The sequence below is a fragment of the Lepisma saccharinum genome, chromosome 3, assembly GCF_977018435.1.
Source record: "Lepisma saccharinum chromosome 3, izLepSacc3.1, whole genome shotgun sequence".
Classification (NCBI taxonomy): domain Eukaryota; kingdom Metazoa; phylum Arthropoda; class Insecta; order Zygentoma; family Lepismatidae; genus Lepisma; species Lepisma saccharinum.
Genome location: NC_139231.1, coordinates 9,788,991 through 9,809,965, shown reverse-complemented (window position 1 = coordinate 9,809,965; position 20,975 = coordinate 9,788,991). Strand labels below are relative to the sequence as shown.

General features: G+C 37.9%; 1 protein-coding gene across 1 annotated transcript in view; it reads right to left on the bottom strand.

Annotated features, from left to right (window-relative positions):
- LOC145984890 (sodium/hydrogen exchanger 9B2-like) overlaps positions 1 to 20,975 on the bottom strand; it is a 96,907-nt gene that overhangs the window by 56,267 nt on the left and 19,665 nt on the right. Inside the window, exon 3 of the mRNA XM_083118264.1 lies at positions 11,644 to 11,698. Coding sequence (XP_082974390.1) covers positions 11,644 to 11,698 — 55 coding nt within the window. The remainder of the gene's footprint in view (positions 1 to 11,643; positions 11,699 to 20,975) is intronic.

Here is a 20,975-nt window from a genome sequence, read left to right as displayed (position 1 = left end):
ATGCAGAAAGACTACCAGTAAGAACTTACAATGCACAAAGAGTGGGAGTAAGGCCAAAGGGGAAACCAATGGAAAAAGCAGATAGTGGAGAGTGTTAGGAGAAGAGGACAAGATTGGAATACCATGGAAGGAGAGGAGTGGTGGACGACCAGGAAAAAATGGAGGGGCTTGACTTCTATGCTGAACCAGCCAGAGGCAGGAAACGGCAAAGGATGATGATGATGAAGGCAGGTTATCTGTATTTCTGTTTTTGTTATTTAAAGTTGCTTTCTTGCCACTTTTGGTTAATTGTGATGATGAGAATGAGTGATTATTATTAAATTGATGAAAACAGTCACAAATAATACCAATGCCCAGGTCGGGACATGAACCCTGAAACTTTGGTGAAAATACACTTGGCCACTGAGCTGGTTAGTGGCAGATTATCAACATCTTGTGTGTGTGTGAGCCTCTCCGATGGTGCAGTGGTAATGCTGTCGCCTTGTAATTCAAGGGGTCCCGGGTTCGATACCCAGTGGAAGCACATGGTGGTTCGGATTCCACTTAAAACTGTAGGTCCAGTCCCGATTAGCCTTACTGTGCACAAAGTGGACTTAAAACACCAACTCAAACCAAACTCAACATCTTGTGGCAGCAGATGATCTCTTTTCAGCTGTTGGCCACTAGGTTTATTCTTAATTTTTAGATACCATTTCCAGGATGATCTCCTAATTTAAAAGGTCAAGAGGGGGAGGGATATTCACCATTTACAGGCCATTCGGTTTAGCTTCAGCTGCACAGAAGCCTGCAGTCAGCACGACGATGTGAGAGTTCTACTGAGATCAGAGTTGCTAACCACCTTAACAATTACCTATATCCATAATATGACTTCAGAGCTTATTGGTAGGGGTGTTCGGTACTTACTGCATTTAAGTTGTTGTCCCCCCTCCCAAAGCGACAGTTGAGACGGTGATAAGTCAAGGAAAAGAATGACAGAGGATTCTTTTTGTCGGTGAAACACCCACTGATTAAGCCCTCTTGGAGAAAGAGGCATCCTTCCTCTCTGAGGAGGGGGGGGGGGGGTTGGGGGCAGATCATGTTACCACAGGGAAGGTGATTCTTGGCCTGGGTTGCAAAGTGTCTTTTATTCAATGGAAGCTGAGGTGAAAACTGGAAAGAATATTGGACAAAGCAAAGTGATTCACAGTCAGAGAGGAGAAATTATCTTAACATGAATAAGTTTATGAAGAAAGAAGCTGAATGTGAAACAAGTGCAAAAGCGTGTTTCCGCAGCTACTGATATTTCACTAAGTACTTTGAAATGAAAATGATCACTACAAAGTAACTGGGAAGGGATTAGTAACGCCAAACAAACCATGCAGAAAAAAGTAATTTAAAGTGATGTTGACGAATTTGACAACTGTGTTATTCGTAGTACAATTGATAAATTTCACTATCATGAAGGACAGCATGCTACTTTAGATTCGTAAGTACTTTTTTTAATGAGACAATAGCGTATAGTCTTTGCCAGTTTCATGTCTAGTAGAATTGTAACTTCCGCGAATTGCAACACTGCTCCTATGAGTAACGTGATGTCTTCTGAAGACGACAAACATTCCCTGCTTTGCACATGCCAAAGCTCAGGCTAATCTGAATGCGTTGTACTTTGAGTGATAATTTATTGTGATGCATAGAAAGAGTTCCATGCTTCCGCATTCTCTTCTTGTTCTTGGGATCATTTAACTTGAAATGTCCACTTCCTTCATTTAAGCACTGGGCAACACTTCCAGAAACAGAGCTGTATGCCACCAGGTGAATCCCCGGATAACAGATAGGTGAAAGACCACCAGATGCGTCAATGAAAAAAGGCAGTTAGCGAGTCAGGTATAGAAACTAAAGGAACCACAATAAATAAATCTATTCAACTTATTGAGTATGCTTTGTTCAATGTGGGTTTTAAGTTCACTTTTGCACTGATAGGCTAATCAGGACTGGACCTAAAGTTTAAAGTGGAATCCAAACCACTGTGCAATGTGCCTTAATTACAAGGTGACCATGTTACCACTATGCCAACAGGGTATTGAGTATGCAGATGCAGATCACGTAGCAATAGTAGCTACAACACGGGGAACATTTCTTTGGACAGCAACAAAATGTCTCACTGCAGCACAAAAAATGGGACACTCAGTAAATGCAGCTAAAACTAAATAGTAGATGGAAATAACTACGTAAAGTACCCACTAATGTTGCATCATATAAACATCTTAGTTTGAATGCGGATTTGATCCAAAATCATCCGCTCCAGGATCTATGGGCATGTATATGAAATGTATAAGATACAATAATGAGCTATACCAGATTTATCGACATACAGAGGTAATGAGGGAAATGAAACAACTTAAAAGTAGAGGGCACAACTTGGGAAATTGAATTTTTGGTCAGGGGCGTGATGCTGATCACATCACCCCCACTCACGACCGGATCAAGAAAGTGTGGGGCGTTACCCCCACACCCCCTATATGCCTTCATGGTGTAGTGCTATGCACAGGGGAGCACTTTACCTTTACTTTTGGAAAATTATTACAATTCACAAGCTAGGGAACGATTACAGAATTTTGTCATACGCAGTAAGTTTAAAATAAAATACTTGATTATTTTTAAAGTTAGGACTAAATGAGATAAGAGTGAAGAGTGATTGATTAAGAAATAAAATTTGTAATTTATCAGTCTCCTTATACATTCTCGGTATTATATGTTGATATTTCCACTGAGGTTTGGAACCCTCTGCTTGCAAGAACCATGAGTGCGGACTCATTTTTTAATGCATAAAGCTACTTCTCTCTTCTCCGTAAAGCAAACAACTTAAGACTGTATATCATGGAAAGGCCTTTTCCGAATTCGCCTTCCTTCTGCCGATAGAGCGCGCACAGCGTTTACACCACCAGATGTTTTGTCCAGGCCCGCTTCGCGAGGCCCTCAAGAACACGCCTCCTCCTGTACACGGGCAGTTAGTGATTGACAGGTCGTAAAACCCTTGGCATTTCTTTTCTCAGACATGTCCTAGGTTTTGCTGTTCGGGTCTTCATTGCCAAAAGCTGATCTTACCATTTCGTATCAAAATTCCAGACGATAATATAGAGTCCTGCAGCAACAATATGTAGTTTGTAACATACATAATTGTGAAAGCTTCTTCTCATCAACGAATAAGGAGTCCCAGTAGTCTACTATTTGACCTCCGGGGCGAGGTAGTTAGCACAGCGCGCTACGACAGCAAGGGTCCGGGTTCGAATCCCGATTAAGACATGGATGTTTATGTTCTGAATGTGATTGTTAAAAAATATGGAACTGAGTAAATACTGATATATGAGAAAAGCAGAGAAAATATGACCTCGGACTGCCACGTAGTAAACCCAGGTTCGATTCTCAGTGTGAATGATTTCAAGCAGAAAATTTTCCAACATTATCCTTGCATAAAACCAACTCTGTGAATGTATTTGATCTATTTTTATAAAACTTTCAATGATACACAATATATGCACTAATTTAATCAAACTTGCATATTTTAATTAATATTAGGTCTAAAGCAAAATATAGCCATTTAATACCATGTGGTCCAAAAAGATAATAATTGAGAAAATGGTCAACTTCTTCTATTTATATAGCCTATATTTTTGTTGTTGTAACCCCTATGCAAGGGTAGTATTTTCCTTTACATGACTTCGTTTAAAAATTGCGGCCCTGTTTGACTTATGATTTGTGGCATTTTTAGCCTTTGTAGACAGTTGCGGTAATTATGATAACTCATCTAAGAAAAATGATAGCTTGGGTAAAAAACATTGTTTTCAGCACATTTCAAGTACATTGTATGTTTCGCGTATTTTTTCAACATATTGATTTTGACCAAAATTCAAAGTTTAGGATATTTTTGTTAGGGAAGTTATGTAATATCAGAGTATTTCGGCTGAATTACTGTTATAGCTCTTTGATCGTTTCTTGATTCTCTTTTTCAAAATTTTGAGCCCAGATGTCTCCGATCGGGGAGCTAAAAAAATTGATATTTACAGCGTAAAGATTACTCTACGACAGGTACCTGTGAAACAAAAAATCCAGATTGATATTTCATGGATAACAAACCTACAACAGGGGAGGGATTGGTCAAAAACAGGCATTTTAAATTATTATTTACAAAGAAATATTTGCTTTTTAATAATCATGTAATTAGAATAATTGTGTTTATTAATTACATCATGCGAATGGCGTAATAAGTCCGTTAGTAGTGTTACGAATTAAATTTTCCTTCTTCTTTATCCCATTAGTTATGAAGAACTTCATCCCGGCTCGACAAATGTCACAAGGTCTTTCAAACTAAAAAAAATAGACTGCTTTATGCCAAATTTAAGTCAGATTACGTGTCAGTAAGCAGTTTTTTACCTGTTTAGACTGCTACTTCAACTGCGACATTTGTCCGAACGGGAAGTTTACCGATTCTGGTCTATGTTAACTTATTCTTTATAGAATTACAACAAAATTGGTTGCTTTGTTATTTTGTTGTAATTTTGAAAAATCCAATTATATAAAAAGCTGTTTTGTTACTATAATTAACTACTTGTATTTGAAAGAAATTGGTAAAGCCACCAACCTGCATTATGCAATGTGTTTTGAAGGCGTATTGGTGGGTGGGTGGTGTTGGCTCTTTACATATTCACAGTCTCGCTTATTTATAGAGGCGATGCAAATCGTCTCTATGCTCCCACGTAGTTATATAGTAGAGTCCCTTGTACGTAGATGCACCTCATGCAGTGGGAGAGGCCACTTTCCTCACCCTCTCCTCCGGGAATTGAACGGCAGTCAAGCTCTCCTATCGACTGTCTTTATCCTCCCAAAACTAATTTCCGAAATAAATTATGACCGATTTTGAATCAGGTGCAACACAAACAACATTGGAGATATTGAATTGGTTGAATCGGTAGAGAAAACCCGATTTGCAGGTTGTAAACTTATATTGGCTCCCGAGCGTTCGTGTATATAAATACACCCCCCCCCCCATTTTTTATAATTCTCTAGGCATTGAATTAATAATGGAGGTTAGTATATTGAATCTTTCACCCGAAATTCATTATAAGATTTTAAAATGAATTCTTGATGATTTATTGATTTCGTGTTTTAAGTCCACTTTATGCACAGTAAGGCTAATCGGGACTGAGCCAGGCATGGAACCTGGGATCCCTTGATTACAAGGCGACGACGCTACCACTGCGCCATCGAGGATGCTCAGTTTTTAATGGGGAAGTAATTCAAATTATTAATATTACAAAAGCCTCCCCGCTATTTATTCCATCCTGTTTAATGATTACGAAAGATTGTTGTTTCAATTTAGCATGTAGAAGGGTTTGAACAGGTGTACCAGCCACATTAAATCGGCGTTATCTTCCAACGTTTCGAGCACATACATAGCAACATCTCCTACCTGAAGACGAGAGCAATGTATACGATGGAAGCTAACGTCGATTGACGTCGCCAGGAAAGCTACAACTCTTATGTAGAAGGGTGGAAATACAAACGAGTTGGATGAGATAATTGAGGAAATTAATGAATGATAAGTCTGATGAGATGGAGGCCAAAAAAAATATATACATAAGAAGATAAAGTGCCTACTGGCAAGAGCTAAATATAATAAGATATTAGATGGAAAATACAAAAATTGATTTAGTAATAATTAGAGGTTATTGTAAGCGTAAAAAATTGATGAATGAAAAATATGTTTTGATATGTTTAATAAGTTATGATTAGGGTGCGGATTTATAGGCAATTTTTTCTATCTATCTATCTATCAATCAATCATATGTTTTGTCACTGCTGTTTACCTACTAACTATTCATACTGTGCTTCAAAAGCTGCTTACTTTTAGGGATATTTGATATCGAAGCAACACGCGACAAGCGACACGTGTCTCTTGGTAACTGGCTCTCAGTAATAAACGCAATCAACCATTCAGCTTGTGTTGTCTGTTGCTTGTGTGTCCCTAGGACTGAGTTCTTTTTCATACCGTCCATCGTGTCGCCCTGGCCTGTTGTTCGCGCATGCACAGTGAATATTTTGCTTTAGACGGTGTGAAATATCTGTGTCGCTTGAGGATTTCACCAATTGAACGCAGGCTTGTGTGACATGTTATTCTACAGCTGTGTGAGACGTTGCTGTTGATTGGATTGTTCTCTAGAGGTATGTGTCGCTTGTCACTTCGGTCTGCAGCTACATTGAGAAACGTTGCTGTTGACTGGCTCGTTCCCAAGCGACACGGAACATTCACATCAAGCAACAAGAGCCTATACAGTTTAAAGCAAAACATGCACGAACAACAAACCGAGTCGACATGATACACGATATTGAGAGAAAGTCCCAGTCCGAGCGACATGCGACACGAGTAGCTTCTTTCAGTCATGAACAAGCTATGAAAAGTAATTGAATTCATTGTCACTCGCCCTCTTAGGGAGAACTCACACCGAAGCGACAAGCAACATATGTCGCTTGGGAACGAGCCAATCAGCAGGAACGTTTCACACCGTAACGGCATGACAGGCCGCACATGCCTACGCTCGATTGGTGAAATACTCAAGCGACACGTGTCGCCGGTCACTTGTCGTTCCGGTGTGTTTTCTCCCTCCATCACGATTAATGTATTCACTAATATCCAAAGTAAAATATTAATGAAACTAGAATGAAAAAAATTGCAAGATGTAGGTTCCATTATTATAACATAACATTACATATAGTATAATTGAATGTGCAGTGAATTATTTTTAAAATTTAAAAATCTACCTTCAGCATAGTTGTCTTACCTCTTTATGAAATAGATCAGTGTTCTCTAAATGTGAATGTATTGCCCAAGCGTGTTCTTTGTATAGACACAAATTGTATTTTTAAAGTGCGTTGAAGTTAATGTGACTATAATTGAAATTATATTCAGAGATCGAGACGAAAACGAGAGAGCGTTTACATAACTTGGGACAAGAACAAGATTTAGAGTTTGAAAGAGTACCCGACTGTCTCACTTCCTTTCGCTGTACTTTCTGTAGGGCCTCCCAAGGTACGTATCTAGAAATACACCGAACCAATTGTGTCAGGAATAATAATAATAATATGATGTTTAAGTTAAAATTATATTATTATCACATAAATAGGTAAAAAGATCGGATAACAGCAAGTATTCATTATCTAGCTTACCTGTAGTTAAGATCGGCATAATTTGCATAAAAAACAAGTGCCCTGGCAAAGAAATTCATTTCAAATTGATGAAGAATTGAATATTTATTGAATAAAAGAGAATGTTAGATCCGGGTAGCGAAAAGTAAAGTTCCTGATTAATATTTTATGCATATTGTTATAAATAGTAGCGTGCAAGCATAACAGTTCGGCTGAAAAGTTCGTAGGCTGGCTCATAGATGGCGTTACTAGAATTAAATCCATGTGATTTTTACTTAGTACTAACCTTCAAAAGATACGTGTATAAATTTCACAGCTGCCGGATAATTAGTTCGTGAGATATAGCATTGTGAGTGAAGCAGCTTTTGTTATTGTGAAAAAATGGATAAAAAATAATTTCGTGTGTTAATAAAGCATTGCTTTTTGGCGAAAAAAAATACTGTTGAAGCCAAGGCTTGGCTTGATAAACATTATTCGGACTCTGCACCAGGAAAATCAACCGTTGAGAAGTGGTTTGCTAAATTTAAACGAGGCGAAATGAGCATCGAAGACGATGCACGCAGTGGACGCCCCAAAGAGGCTGTTACCGACGAAAACATCAAAAAAGTCCACAAAATAATTTTAAATGATCGTAAAGTGAAGTTGATCGAGATAGCTCAGACTTTAAAAATATCAAAGGAACGTGTTGGACATAGGTATTGTGCATGAATATTTGAACATGCGAAAGCTGTGTGCAAAATGAGTGCCGCGCGTGCTCACAATCGATCAAAAGCAACAACGTTTTGATGATTCGGAGCAATGTTTAGCGATATTCAACCGTAATAAAATTGCTTCCCCATCCACCATATTCTCCAGATCTGGCCCCCAGTGACTTTTTCCTGTTTGCAGACCTTAAAAGAATGCTCGCTGGAAAGAAATTTAGCACTGATGAAGAGGTAATCGCCGAAACTGAGGCCTATTTTGAGGCTAAAGAGAAATCGTACTATAAAAATGGCATCGAAAAATTGTATGACCGCTATAATCGTTGTATCGCCCTCGAAGGCAACTATATTGAATAATAAAATCGAATTTTGTCAAAAAAATATTTTTTACTATGTTAGCCTACGAACTTTTCAGCCCAACTGTTAAATCTTTGGTAATTGGTACTGTCCTTCTGAGCCCCCTACTTCCAATCTTTCTTCCAATAAGTTCAAAGAGTGGGCCTCCTCGATGGCGCAGTGGCATCGTCGTTGCCTTGTAATCAAGGAATCCCGGGTTGGATACCCGGTGGATGCAAGTAGTGGTTCGAAACTCACTTTAAGCTGTAAGTCCAGTCCCGATTAGCCTTTCTGTGCAAAAAGTGGACTTAGAAACAACAAATCAATCAATAAGTTCAAAGGAAATTATAACAATCGATTATGTAATAAATGCTACACAAATATATTTTCATTATTTAATTTTTTCACTTGGTAAGTCTTTCTTGGGGAGGGGTCCGGACCCCTCCCCAAATAAGTCCTTGAGTTTCCTCGATGAAATTAGTAGTAATTATCTAGCCTTGTATTCAAGGGGTCTCAGGTTCGATCCCCGGTAGAACTACACAGTGGTCTGGATCCCACTGTATCCTGTAGCCCCAGTCCCGATTACCCTACTTGAGCATGTAATTGACTTACAAATTTAATTTTGCTATAATTTATGTAAGATTCAATTGGGACAGTCTCTGTATTAATGTATTTATTCTTTTGGAAAATAGAAATAAGACAAATGAAACACAATGAAAAAACAGCCGGGTGAAGGAAATCAACTTTGGATTTTCCGAAATGGTCGGAGCACGGTCGAAAGCTGCCCCCAAGGGAAAAGACAATGCCAAGGGTAGAAAAAGAAGTAATCCAAGCCACGCCCACAGTAGTAAAACCTGGTCAGAGTCATCTATCGGCAGACGGCTGAACTTGTAGGACTTGAACATAACCCCGCCCAGCCGATGGCCAGCCCCGCTATGGCTCGAATAAAGCCATTCTCAAAGGTGTTTGAAAATGCATATCAATGTTTGAAATGGCGTATTGTCACAATGGGCCTCTCAATTTGAAAAATAAAAAAAATCAGTTTACTCAGGAAGGATGCAAGAAAGGCTTGCAAGGTTAAATTTTTACAGTAACTTAGAATCGGGCTCTATACGCCGATCCAAAAACTGAGATATTTGACAGCTAATATCTATTAAAATATGGAAGTGATAAAAAAAATTCAATAATCACTGTTAAGATTCATCCTTTCTGATCAATTCACCACAAAGCTCATTCAAATGCCTCAAATAGTTTTCGAGTAAAAGTGTTCTGAATGAAGGTCTGTTTTTCCGCTGCCCATGATATGGCCTCTTAACTCTTGCATATAAGTGAAACAATTGAATCGAATAAAATAAAGTGTCATATTTCCTTACATTATCAATGGGATTTCTGCTTCAGTACAGTATATCCAAGTGAAGTACTGTGAAACTGACAACATGCAGTTACACCATTAATGCTGACGAAAAGGGTATGTAAGTATTAGAAATTTAACGCAAGGAATTTATAGAATTGCATTGTATAGGTACCTGATTTAGCTAACCACACATTAAAACAGGAACACTCTAATATTAAAAGCTCTGAAAGTTCATATACGAGGGGCATCCTGAAAAAAGCTCCAATGGTGTCTATACGCAGCATGTAGCTGTAATCTGGTACAGTTGCAATGCAGCCGTTTTAGGACAGTTCTAGGTTAAAGATTGCAGCTCTCATACAGTCTCCCACTGACTGCGATGTAGCCTACATTGCACGCTCAGAATTTGGCACAGAGCAATCGTGTGAGTTGTGCAGACCGGACGTCGTGAGTGATAGTATGGTCAGACGATGGTGCAGACAATTCACGGAAGGCCAATCGAATTTGCACAACCCCATACAGCTGAGTACACAGGGCCCTTTGCATGACTTCAGGTGAGAGATCTTGGACCACTCCCTGAACAGCCCTGGCCTTGAATGTACCGACTTTCATCTCTTTGTTTAACTGAAGAGGTTTCTGGCAGGGCAAGGATTTGACAGCTACACTGCTGTAGAGATAATTCCAGTCTTTGCTGTCAGACACATATACCATGGGCATACAAAATTTAGTGCCATGCTACGACAAATGCCAGAATAACGGTGGTGATTATGCCGAAAATTACTAATGCAATAAATTACAACTGATATTCATGTTTTATTTATGCCTAATTGGTAGAAACCTTGATATTTTGTTATTTTTTTTTTCAAATTGGTGTATTTTCTTATTTTTTATTTTTTACTATACGGTGTTATTTTCCCCAAAATTCACATTTTCATTTTAGCGCATTTTCTGGCAAATATCTAAAATTATACCTTCATGGTGTCTTTAAACTACTGTTTCAAATTGTTTGGTTTGGTTTGAGTTGGTGTTTTAAGTCCAATTTATGCACATTGAGGCTAATGGGGACTGGACCTATGGTTTAAAGTGGGATTCGAACCACTGTGCTATGTGCCCCCAGTGTTTCAAATTGTACGTCACATGGCTTACGCCTCTTCGTGAGAGTTTGATATCTTGAAAGTTATTTTGGGAAAGTTATTTTCCATACCCCTTTTCTAATTTTACGGTAAGGATTTTAGATAATGGAATTTTCCCCGTACATACTGAAGGGTGCATAATGACCATAAGTGGCGACGCACCCAAAAAATTAAAATCAATCAATCTCACGTGACAGATACAGTTATATTATGGCACCAAAAATTGGTATTATCTTTTTTTGACTTGTTAGTGTTACGTTTCCCAAAATTCGCGTTTTTGTTTTAGAACATTTATCTGCCAAATATACCGAAACTTAATACTTCATTGTGCTTTTAAACTATTATTTTAAATTGTAGGTCACATGGACTACGTATTTTCGTGACAGTTTGATATATTGGAACAGATTTTTGAGGAAATAAAAATATTAGCAGTCTCCATTATTGATGCACTGGCGAGATGAGTACCAACAATTGACCTCTTTGGAACTCTGATATTTCCCCCATTCTACTGCACAAAACTGGATATTTGTCGTCCAGTCCAGCTACTACTGTGCCAATGTGACTGGCAGGCACACACCTACGTGCTCGAATGCCTGCTATGCTGTGTATGACCAACAGGTGGCACAGGCGAGCCATCCAGCGAAGTGTTCCGTAATCACTGGTGTTGCAGTTTCAATGTCCACCACCTGTATGTACCCTATTGAAGCATAATGGTTGCCACTAGTAGCAATGCCTACAAGTTGACAACTTTCAGAACTTTTACATTAATATTACAAGATAGAACTAAAAACTGGTAATTTCTATTAGGTGCCTGTCAGCTTAAGAATAGTAAAAGTGTGATCAACTTATTCCATGTTAATAGTCTTAAATCAATTCATGAAATATTCCCATTCTCTCAACAAGAATAAACATATCACACAGTTGTGTTATGTGAATAACTTACCTTTCTTCATCTACAATATTGCCATCAGCTTCTTTTTCAACAGATCCACTTTCACCTGTAAAGAAGAAAAACTCTTAGCAAAACTCTGACAATGTTTAAATATACTGCATAGAACATTACTGAATCTGGGACCTGGCAATGTTGTTCAACTGCAAATGAAACAAAGTCTTAATTAAAATGTGTTACTCTCAGCCACTAAGTTATCAGGTAAGTACAATCTGGAGGTAAGGTAACAGTAGGCAAAATCTGCATTATTTTTTCTTGTATGTTATTCATTGATTTTAAGTGATATGGTTTATTTTACTTCAATCTGCTGCCACTTTTGACTAATTGAAAAGATGAGGATGAGTGATGATATGATGAAATTGATGAAGGGACAGTCACAAAGAATACCTGGGTATCATGCCAGGATTTGAACCTGGGAACCCTGGCATTGTAGCATGCTGTGCTAACCACTCCACCACAGAAGTTGGCTGTACGTTGTTCTTATATGGTACTGTGCAAATGCTGAAGCACGTACCCTCTATTTACTAGCCTTTGCTTCAAGCTATGACACTCATGTTGAAGGAAACAGGTGAAAACAGGTAAATTGTTCAACGCTATTTTCATTATTTTTTATTCTACTTCCTGTCCTGTTTTAAGGAATGGATTTCTGCTGATTCAAAGCATGTTGATCTCAGCTTATTGACGTTTTTATATCAACTCATTATCATCACATTGTTGACAACAAAATGATCATTGTTACTAAAATGTGAAGAATATCTTCCCTCCAGATGAGGGAATAGCAAAAATTAATTAATTAATGTTAGTCAATTATAGCTCATTATTTTGGATATAGTGGGTTTTCTTTTTCATGTTTATGAAGAATGTGAACACTACCTGGGTTGCCCCAGTGCAATTTTTCCCAATGTGGGTTTTTCAGAAAAGCCCACTTCGAAAAAAAGTCAAAAAGTTTTTTTTTGTTCTTTTTTTCGAAAATGTTGTAAATTATTGCTTTTAATACTTCTGAGGTTTTACGATTGTAATTTTTTTTGGAAAACTTGTGAAGAAAACGTTTAGCAGAGTTTTTAATACTAAAAAGAATTAATGTGGTATAAGCCAGTGGTTTTTTTCAGGATATTTTCCTCAAATCATGGACTTTTAACAGAAATAAAAAGAACATATCCAAGAATCAAAATAGGAAAAGTATCAGAAATTTTTAGATAAAACATTTGCATTGATTGATGCAGCATAGTTGAACAAAGCTTATAATTTTGAAATGTGGTAGCACTTTGGTTATCAGTCACTTCCTCATGTGAAGGTAACCATAGCCGTACATCATAGTTTCACATGTGACGTTCAATTGATACAATAATTTTTTGCCTGTTTGAAGCATTATAAGGGAGAATTGAGTACAATTCTCGTTAATTGTGACATAATTAAATCCAAACACTCTTTAAATGATTTCTTCATTTCTCATCGTAATGGATTGCTTGCCTATTTAGGATAAATGTTATTTACGTTTGGTTAGGAGCTCTATACCCATGTAAATCGTGCACTTTCGTAATCTGCCACAATTTCATTTTTTTCTTTCTTTCTTTTTCCTAATGGTGTGGGGTACTCAAGTAAATACAGAGTACATGCATACTTTCATATTTTGATCATTTTGACATTTTGAAACCGTTGTAGAGACTACAGTTTTGAGCTTTGTGCACGAAACTTACAGGAGCATTATGATATTACTGCACCATAATTTGACTAAAATTATCAAAATATGGTGCATAATTTAGGAGCATGAGTTGGGGTCGATGGGATGAGAGGGATACGTCATATATTTAGTAGCCATGATAAATGCTGGGGGTCGAGGGGCAACCTAGGGTAAGGTAAAGTGAACATATAACCTCTCCCTTGCCAAGACCGCAGTGCGTGTTCGATGAACACATCATTCTCGAGGTGACCCTGATTTCGCTAAACACTGTGGATCTAGACTGGGAAGTCGATAAAAATTCCTGAAGAGGGGCAGCAACCTCTTCAGTACTGGCCTAGAGTCGATGAGGACATCAGTCCAAAAGAGTCTATAACCAGACAGTAACAGGCGGCGTTGGAGCAACAGAATGGCTGTGACACTGCGAGGGAGTAAACCCTCCAAACTGGCCGGAGAGCCATAAGAAGGCAGCCCCTTCATTCGGCTAGACTCACCGTAGGGCTAATAACCCATGTGGCTTGAAATTCATTTTATTCAGAGAAGACATAAGGTACATGCTGGACATATCAAATGGAAATGACAAGGCAAGAAAAGGAAAATTATTATTGGAACATGGAATATAACCTCTCTGACGGGAAAAGAATGTGAGATAATAGAAAAAATCGAAAAATACAAGATTACAATCTTAGGCATAAGCGAGACCAAAAGGACAGGAACAGGAGAGATGCTGATGAAAAAGGGATATACCTTAATATTCTCAGGAGTAGATAGGAAAGCAAGAGCAAGAAGAATGTACAAATAAAATAGTAAACTGGGAACCAATAACATCAAGAATATTAAGAGTAGATATGGAAATGGAGGAGAACATATCACTTATTCAGATCTATGCACCTACATGAATGCAAATGAATGTGAAAAAGATATTTTCTATGTCAACGTACAGGATACTATGAATAAGGTTAAGGTCTTTGCGAGACTGTAATGTCAGAATTGGAAATGAATCAGAGAAGGGGAACGAGTGTATGGGAAAGCATACAGCAGAAACAGTGAAAAATAGCAATGGAGAGAGAATGATTGAATATTGTATAGACAATAATGTACTTATAGGAAAATACATTTTTTCCACATAAAACAATACATAAAATAACATTTGTAGCAGAAAGGAGAAGAGCAAGAAGTGCAATAGATTATTTCACTTACACAGAAAATACAAGGTATGCAATAAAAGATGTTAGTGTGTACAGAAGTGCAGGACTAAGCACCAAACATAAATTACTAATAATGGAAACAAGATTTCAGGAACCTAAACAAATACAAAAAGTAAAGTACACAAAAATTAAAATAGGAGAACTAAGGATAGAATGTAAGCAAAAGGAATTTAAAAGGCAAGTGAAGGAAGAGTTGAACAAGAGAGAGAGACAGTTTAGTATCCAGAACCAAGATAAAGAAGAATTAGAACAAAGATGGAATATTCTAAAAAGAGTATTGATTAAGACAGCTACAGACGTTTGTGGCTTAACAACTGCAGGAGATCGAAAGAAAAGATCAAAATGGTGGAATAACTTGGTTAAAGAAATAGTTAAAAGGAAGAAAGAAGCATGGAAGACGTACATGGAAAATAAGACAGAGGAGAAATGGAAAGAGTATGTTCAGAGATGAAATGAAGCAAAAGAAGCAGTCCGACAAGCAAAGAAAGAATCATGGAAAGAGTTTTGGTACAGCGCCTTGCACATGTAGTGTGGAAAACGACCCAAGAAACTGGTTCCCAAGACGGATGACAACACAGATGGCAGTGTGATCGGTATCGGAACCAATTTTCTTAAGAAAGTAATGTGGCTTAGTTCCTTTTGGAATATATTGTGTAGATTTGTTTGTCTTCAAAGGCGGTAAGTGAATTGATGGAAACAGTTATATTTGTGGAGTGATTTGCAGTCACGAAATGGCATTAATTTGGAAAGAAAAGTAAAATAAAATTAATAAATAAATAGCATACGTAACACAAAAAGAAACATCGGACGTCAGGTGCTGGATTGTTTACCAGAGTTTATTCTTCTATCTTATTAGAATATGAATAGTATCCTGAGAGATATTTCATACCGAGGTGACAAACCACACGTGTCGCTTGGAAGCAAGCAGTCTGATATCAATGCAGCCTTTCGAACCATAGGAACACAAGTTCGGAGCGCACCGTTTCCTGAAGGAAATATTAGACCAAAGCGGCAGGCGACACACGATACAGCGATTTTGCACCAAAGTGACACAGGTTCTTCGGTCCAAGGCAGCTTTCAGACTGAAGTGACATGTGGCACATGTGGCTTGTAAACGAGCCAATCAAGAGCAACGTTTCACATTGTAGCGGCATGATGGGCAGCACAGGCCAGCATTCAGTTGGTGAAATCCTCAAACAATATGTGTCACATGCCGCTTGTTGCTTTGGTGCACAATCTCCCTAAAGCAAGACACTTATTGCATCGCACATGCACGAACAACAAACCACGGCAACACGTTGCAAGCTATTGAGGAAATGGCCCAGTTTGAGCGTCACACATGCGACAAAGCAACACGTGCGGCTTATCGTGTTGCCTAGAGCTGTTGTTGTAATGTGTGGTTTATCGTGACACCTTGATCTGTTGTTGTAACATGCGGTTTATAATGTCGCCTAGATCTGTTGTTTTCACAATTAGCAGCAAACACTTGCTAATAGACTCAAGGCACCATGTTGCTTGCCACTTCGTTGGAAACTCCCCCTGTAGCATGTCGCTTCGGTCTGAGTAGCCTCAAGTTTCAAGTGGAAGAAAAGAGACAGTAGATATCAAAAATACAAATGCTTCAGTGTGCATATCTTTAAAAGAAATGATGATGATGATGATGATAATAATAATAATAATAATAATGAACCTAATTCATACACAAAAGTATAGTTACCAAGAGCATTCCACGCGTATATTTTTTCTGTATTATTAATGTCAAGATAACAGAACATGGTCGACTGTCTAGAATGTTTGTTAATATTTTCACGACCACTGTACCAAATATCACAGCAATTATTAAATTCATAGAAATGCTTCATGTAAAAGAATCAGACGTTGCAGCAAAACCTCCATTTACTTCCATTATAAGCACACGAATACCACGTAGCGAGGCAGACACCAGCGCCTCTAGTGGTATCATATTCGAGTGGAACCCACCAGAGAGCCCAGAACAGTGCTGCTTTCCACACTACATATTCAAGGTGCTGTAGTGTGGGTTAGAAATAGAGAAAAACTATTAAGGAAATAGTTGGAAGTTCTGGCAGACAGTAAAATTAATGAGAGGAAAATATGGCAAGAGAATAAGAAACGTAGAAGATAAATCAGGAAAGATCCAGACAGAAACTGAAGGTATATTGAAGACATGGAGTAAGTATTACGAAAACACATTTAGAGATGAAAATGAGAAGATGACTGAAGAAGATACAATAGAAAGTGCAAATGGAGAAGAGGGTGAAAGAGGTGAAATAAAAATGCAAGAAGTAGAGGATGCAATAAAGAGAGTGGAATTAGAAAAAGCAGCAGGAGAAGGCAGGGTGTACCCAGAACTAATAAAGATGGGAGAAAAAAAAGTTGTACAATGGTTCTGGAAGATTTGTAATGAAGTATGGAAGACAATTAAAATACTCAAAGATTGGGAAAGAAACATGGTTATACCAATCCACAAAAAGGGTAGCACTGTAAAATGTGTAAATTATAGAGCAATCTGTCTATCTTCAGTAGCTCTAAAAATATACACAAGGATCTTAGAAAGAAGGCTAAAAGATGAAGTAGAGAAGGAGTTAGAAGAAGAACAAGCAGCTTTCAGAAGAGGAAGACAAACACAAGATCACATTTTCACGCTACAAGTTATAGATAAATTCCTTAGCAGAGAAAAATAACTATTTGTAGCCTTCTTGGATTTAAAGGCTGCTTTCGATACAGTACCACGACAACAAGTATGGTCAGCGTTACAGAAAATAGGAGCCTCAAGAAAAACTAGTAAGAAGAATACAAAGTGCCTACTAGACAGATAAAGGAATAGTGAGAATAGGAGGCGAGAAATAAAATTGAACATGAACAAAGGAGTTAAAAAAGGAGATAGCCTCAGCCCCTTACTATTTATAATACTAATGGATCAAATACATAAACAATGTAGAAGAAGAACTCGAAAATGTAAGGTTGGAAATAGGAAACTCAAAGCAGTTTATGTACAATCACTTCTATATGCTGATGACTTGTTTCCTGGAAGTCTTCTCTTGGAGTCTTATCAGGCATCGATTAATTGCTGTCATGGGAATGAACCAGGTTAGCAATGAATAAATAAGGAAGAGTAAAAAAACTACCAAAAATCCTGGCATGAGTTTCTTCTCTACTCTTGATTTGGGTTTCCAGTCCACTTTTATGCACAAATAGGCTAATTGGAACTGGGCATACAGTTTAAAGTAAGACCCGAACCACTATGTGCCTCCACCGGGTATCAGACCCGGGACCCCTTGTTTACAAGGTGATGATGTTACCACTACGCTTGTCGTAAATAAAAATAAAAATGTTTTATATTCTGCATATGTGGCAGTATTCCTTGGATGTTGTCTTGGGAGTATCTGTTTTTCGGAGGAAAAAAAGAATGGTGAAGTTATTGTGTCCCATTTTGCAGACTAACGAGGCTCTGGCGTCTGGACACTCATCCAGTGGGGCTTGTGCTGTGTCCTATCCATATTTGTTTGTGATTCTCATTTCACAAATTTCATCATCATCACCTTATCTCCAAGTGGCAGAAAAGCATAGTAAAATAAATCAAATTAATCAATAAGTGTGTCCCTGCATTTTTCACTTTCTCTTCCTGATCGAAAAACAATATTCCACAGATATAGCTAATACATCACAATAGTCATGTGAATTATTTTTTATCATCATTGTGTGCTTAATCATTCCTTAGAGCATAGACTGACTAAGTGATGCTCTGCATTGTCTGCCCTTACTGCAATCGATGCAGACGAATTGTTATAGTTCGATGTCAAGGGACAAATTTCTCCTATACATTAAAAAAATTCCGGCATCCATGGTGGAGTGGTTAGCACAGTATGCTACAAGTTAGAATCTCAGCCTTGGCATGGATGATCATTGTGAGTGTCCCTTCATCAATTTCATCATATCATCGCTCATTCTCATCGCCGTGATTAGATAATAGTCTCAGAAAAGCGAAGTAAAATAAACCAAATCAAACATAAAAAAAGCTGAAGGGCTAAATATACCTTTACAAAATATAAAAATATAGTAATTACTTTGTTGGCATAGCAGCCTTTGTGGCAGAGTGTAGCTGCCTTAGGGTCATAGGTTCGAATAAGCTATAATGTATGGATGTGTTTTGTGTTTGTTCAGTCTTTTACCCATTCATCATTTATCCTCGCCATCGCGATTAACCTAGAGAGGTAGAAAATTGTTCGAAAAAATCACGTAACTACAAAATTTACGAATAGTGAACGGATGCACATTTCTATTACTTTAGTAACCGTTCAGTCATTAATTTTGTGGACACTGTTAATACAGGGTGACAATACTTTGTTTGGGTCTATGTTCGTGTATGTGTCTTATAATTAATTCAATGCAGTTCAATTGAAATTAAATGCATTTATGAAGTATGTAATATTAGCATAATCATCACTTTCCACGGAAGGGCTGTAATCCTTTCTCACTCAATTGTACAGAGAGAACCGTAGTGACTAATGGGATGAAATCTTCCTCAAGGTTGCAATTAGGCAAATGAAAGAAAAGTGACTTAATAAAGGGTGCGGCAGCGTTCATCGCTTATTTTCGCTTGCGTAGTACAATGACGTAATGTATGAATGCGTGCCATCTCGTGCAGCATTCGTGTACTAATGAGGTGCCATTTCGATTGTTAGAGTGAGATGGATCGGTGGAGTGTACAGCATCGTGCCTTTGTTGTGGAAAGTTATTTCAAGAATAATGACTCTGTAATTGCTACCCAGCGTCTATTTAGGCAACATTTCAACGTGGGACGTCATGGGAAAGTTCCAGATAGACGGACCATTAGAATCCAGGAACTTCAGTGGTGAGATCACAACATTGTTCAGTTCACACAAAATATTTATAAATGATGCGCATTATTTATTGACGTTATTTTTGCAGAATAACATACTATGTCACATTCCGTGTAATGTCTTACTGTAAAAGTTAAAGCTAACAAATAAAACTAGCTTTTCCTAATTTTCATATAACTTAGACATAGAAATATTTTGTGTGATTGTTTTTACAATTTGCCTGAGTATTGAGTAATGTTTTCTACCTCTTGAAATTACTGATGAATGGAGATGAAAAGACACACGTGGCAGAGTGAACGTGCTTCGAAACCAGAGGTCTGAAGTTCGAACCACGATTAAGGCATGGATATATCTCTATATTTGCCCCATCACATGCATGTCATCAGTTGCTCATTCATCCTCATCGCCACGGATTAACCAAGAGGCAAAGAGGCAACGTAATATATCCTAAATAGAAAAATAAAGAACACAGACAAGGGCAAGGGAATGTACATATCGTGCCGAGTCGAAGTTGTGTGCTGCAAAATGGAAACGTGTAACTATTATGCCAAGAGACAGGAGCACGTTCAATTGTTAGGGCAGAACCATATATCACACAATACAGGTGAAATTGTTGTTGGTTGACGTAAATTATTAATCTGCCTCAACTCTTAAAATATTCTAATATCAGGTTCTCTGTTGCAATTATTATTTCAATTTTGAGGGCCCCCAGAGTGCTTTGCATACTGCTCTATGAATCTATGAAACCGGGGACCCTGTGTTCAAAGCTTGGGTAATATTGAAGAGCTTATTATGTTCGTTCATTTATTTGGTCACTCCATCATTCATCCTTATCATTGAAATTAACCAAAAGAGGTAGAAAATGGTCATAAAAATCGCATATCATGTGCCGAAAGCAACAACCTTCTCTGCTCGTTTCTTTTCATATTTGTTTCAGAGCTAATGATAACCGCAATAAAAAAAAACAAAAAACGAACAACCAATATTCATAAATGAAGGAAATAAATCTCCAGTTCAGAACCTGATTTCTTCCGAGCTCAAAATGGATAACAAATATTTCTTCTCAGGCCAAATGGCCATAGAACGAAACGCTACGCAAATTCCTTGAAGGCTAGGTAGCTAACATTGTTCTCCTGTGTAGCGCTGACGACCTTGACTGCTGTACAGCTCTTCCTTGTCTTGAATACAGTTTTGGCATTGATGCTACAGTGTTTCCAATTCAACATCGAATTTTTTTTGTAAGAGGTGAGGCCTTACATAAGAATTTCAGTGTACATCAGACTGTTGATGCTAAACAGTTTTGTCTTACGTGCATGAACAATTATTTTGAGGAAATGGAGCATCTACATTTCAGAGGCAATTTAGATAATTTTTGCTGTTGGTTTGTTATGAGGTGGATGAATTGTTATTAAATGAATTTAAAAAATATGTTTCATATATATATATATACTCTATGTGATCAGAAGTATCCTGACACCCACCTGAAAATAAAGTACCAAGTTTGGGCAACCCTCCATCGGGAACACTGGAGGTCAATACGGTGTTGGCCCACCCTTAGCCTTGATGACAGCGTTCACT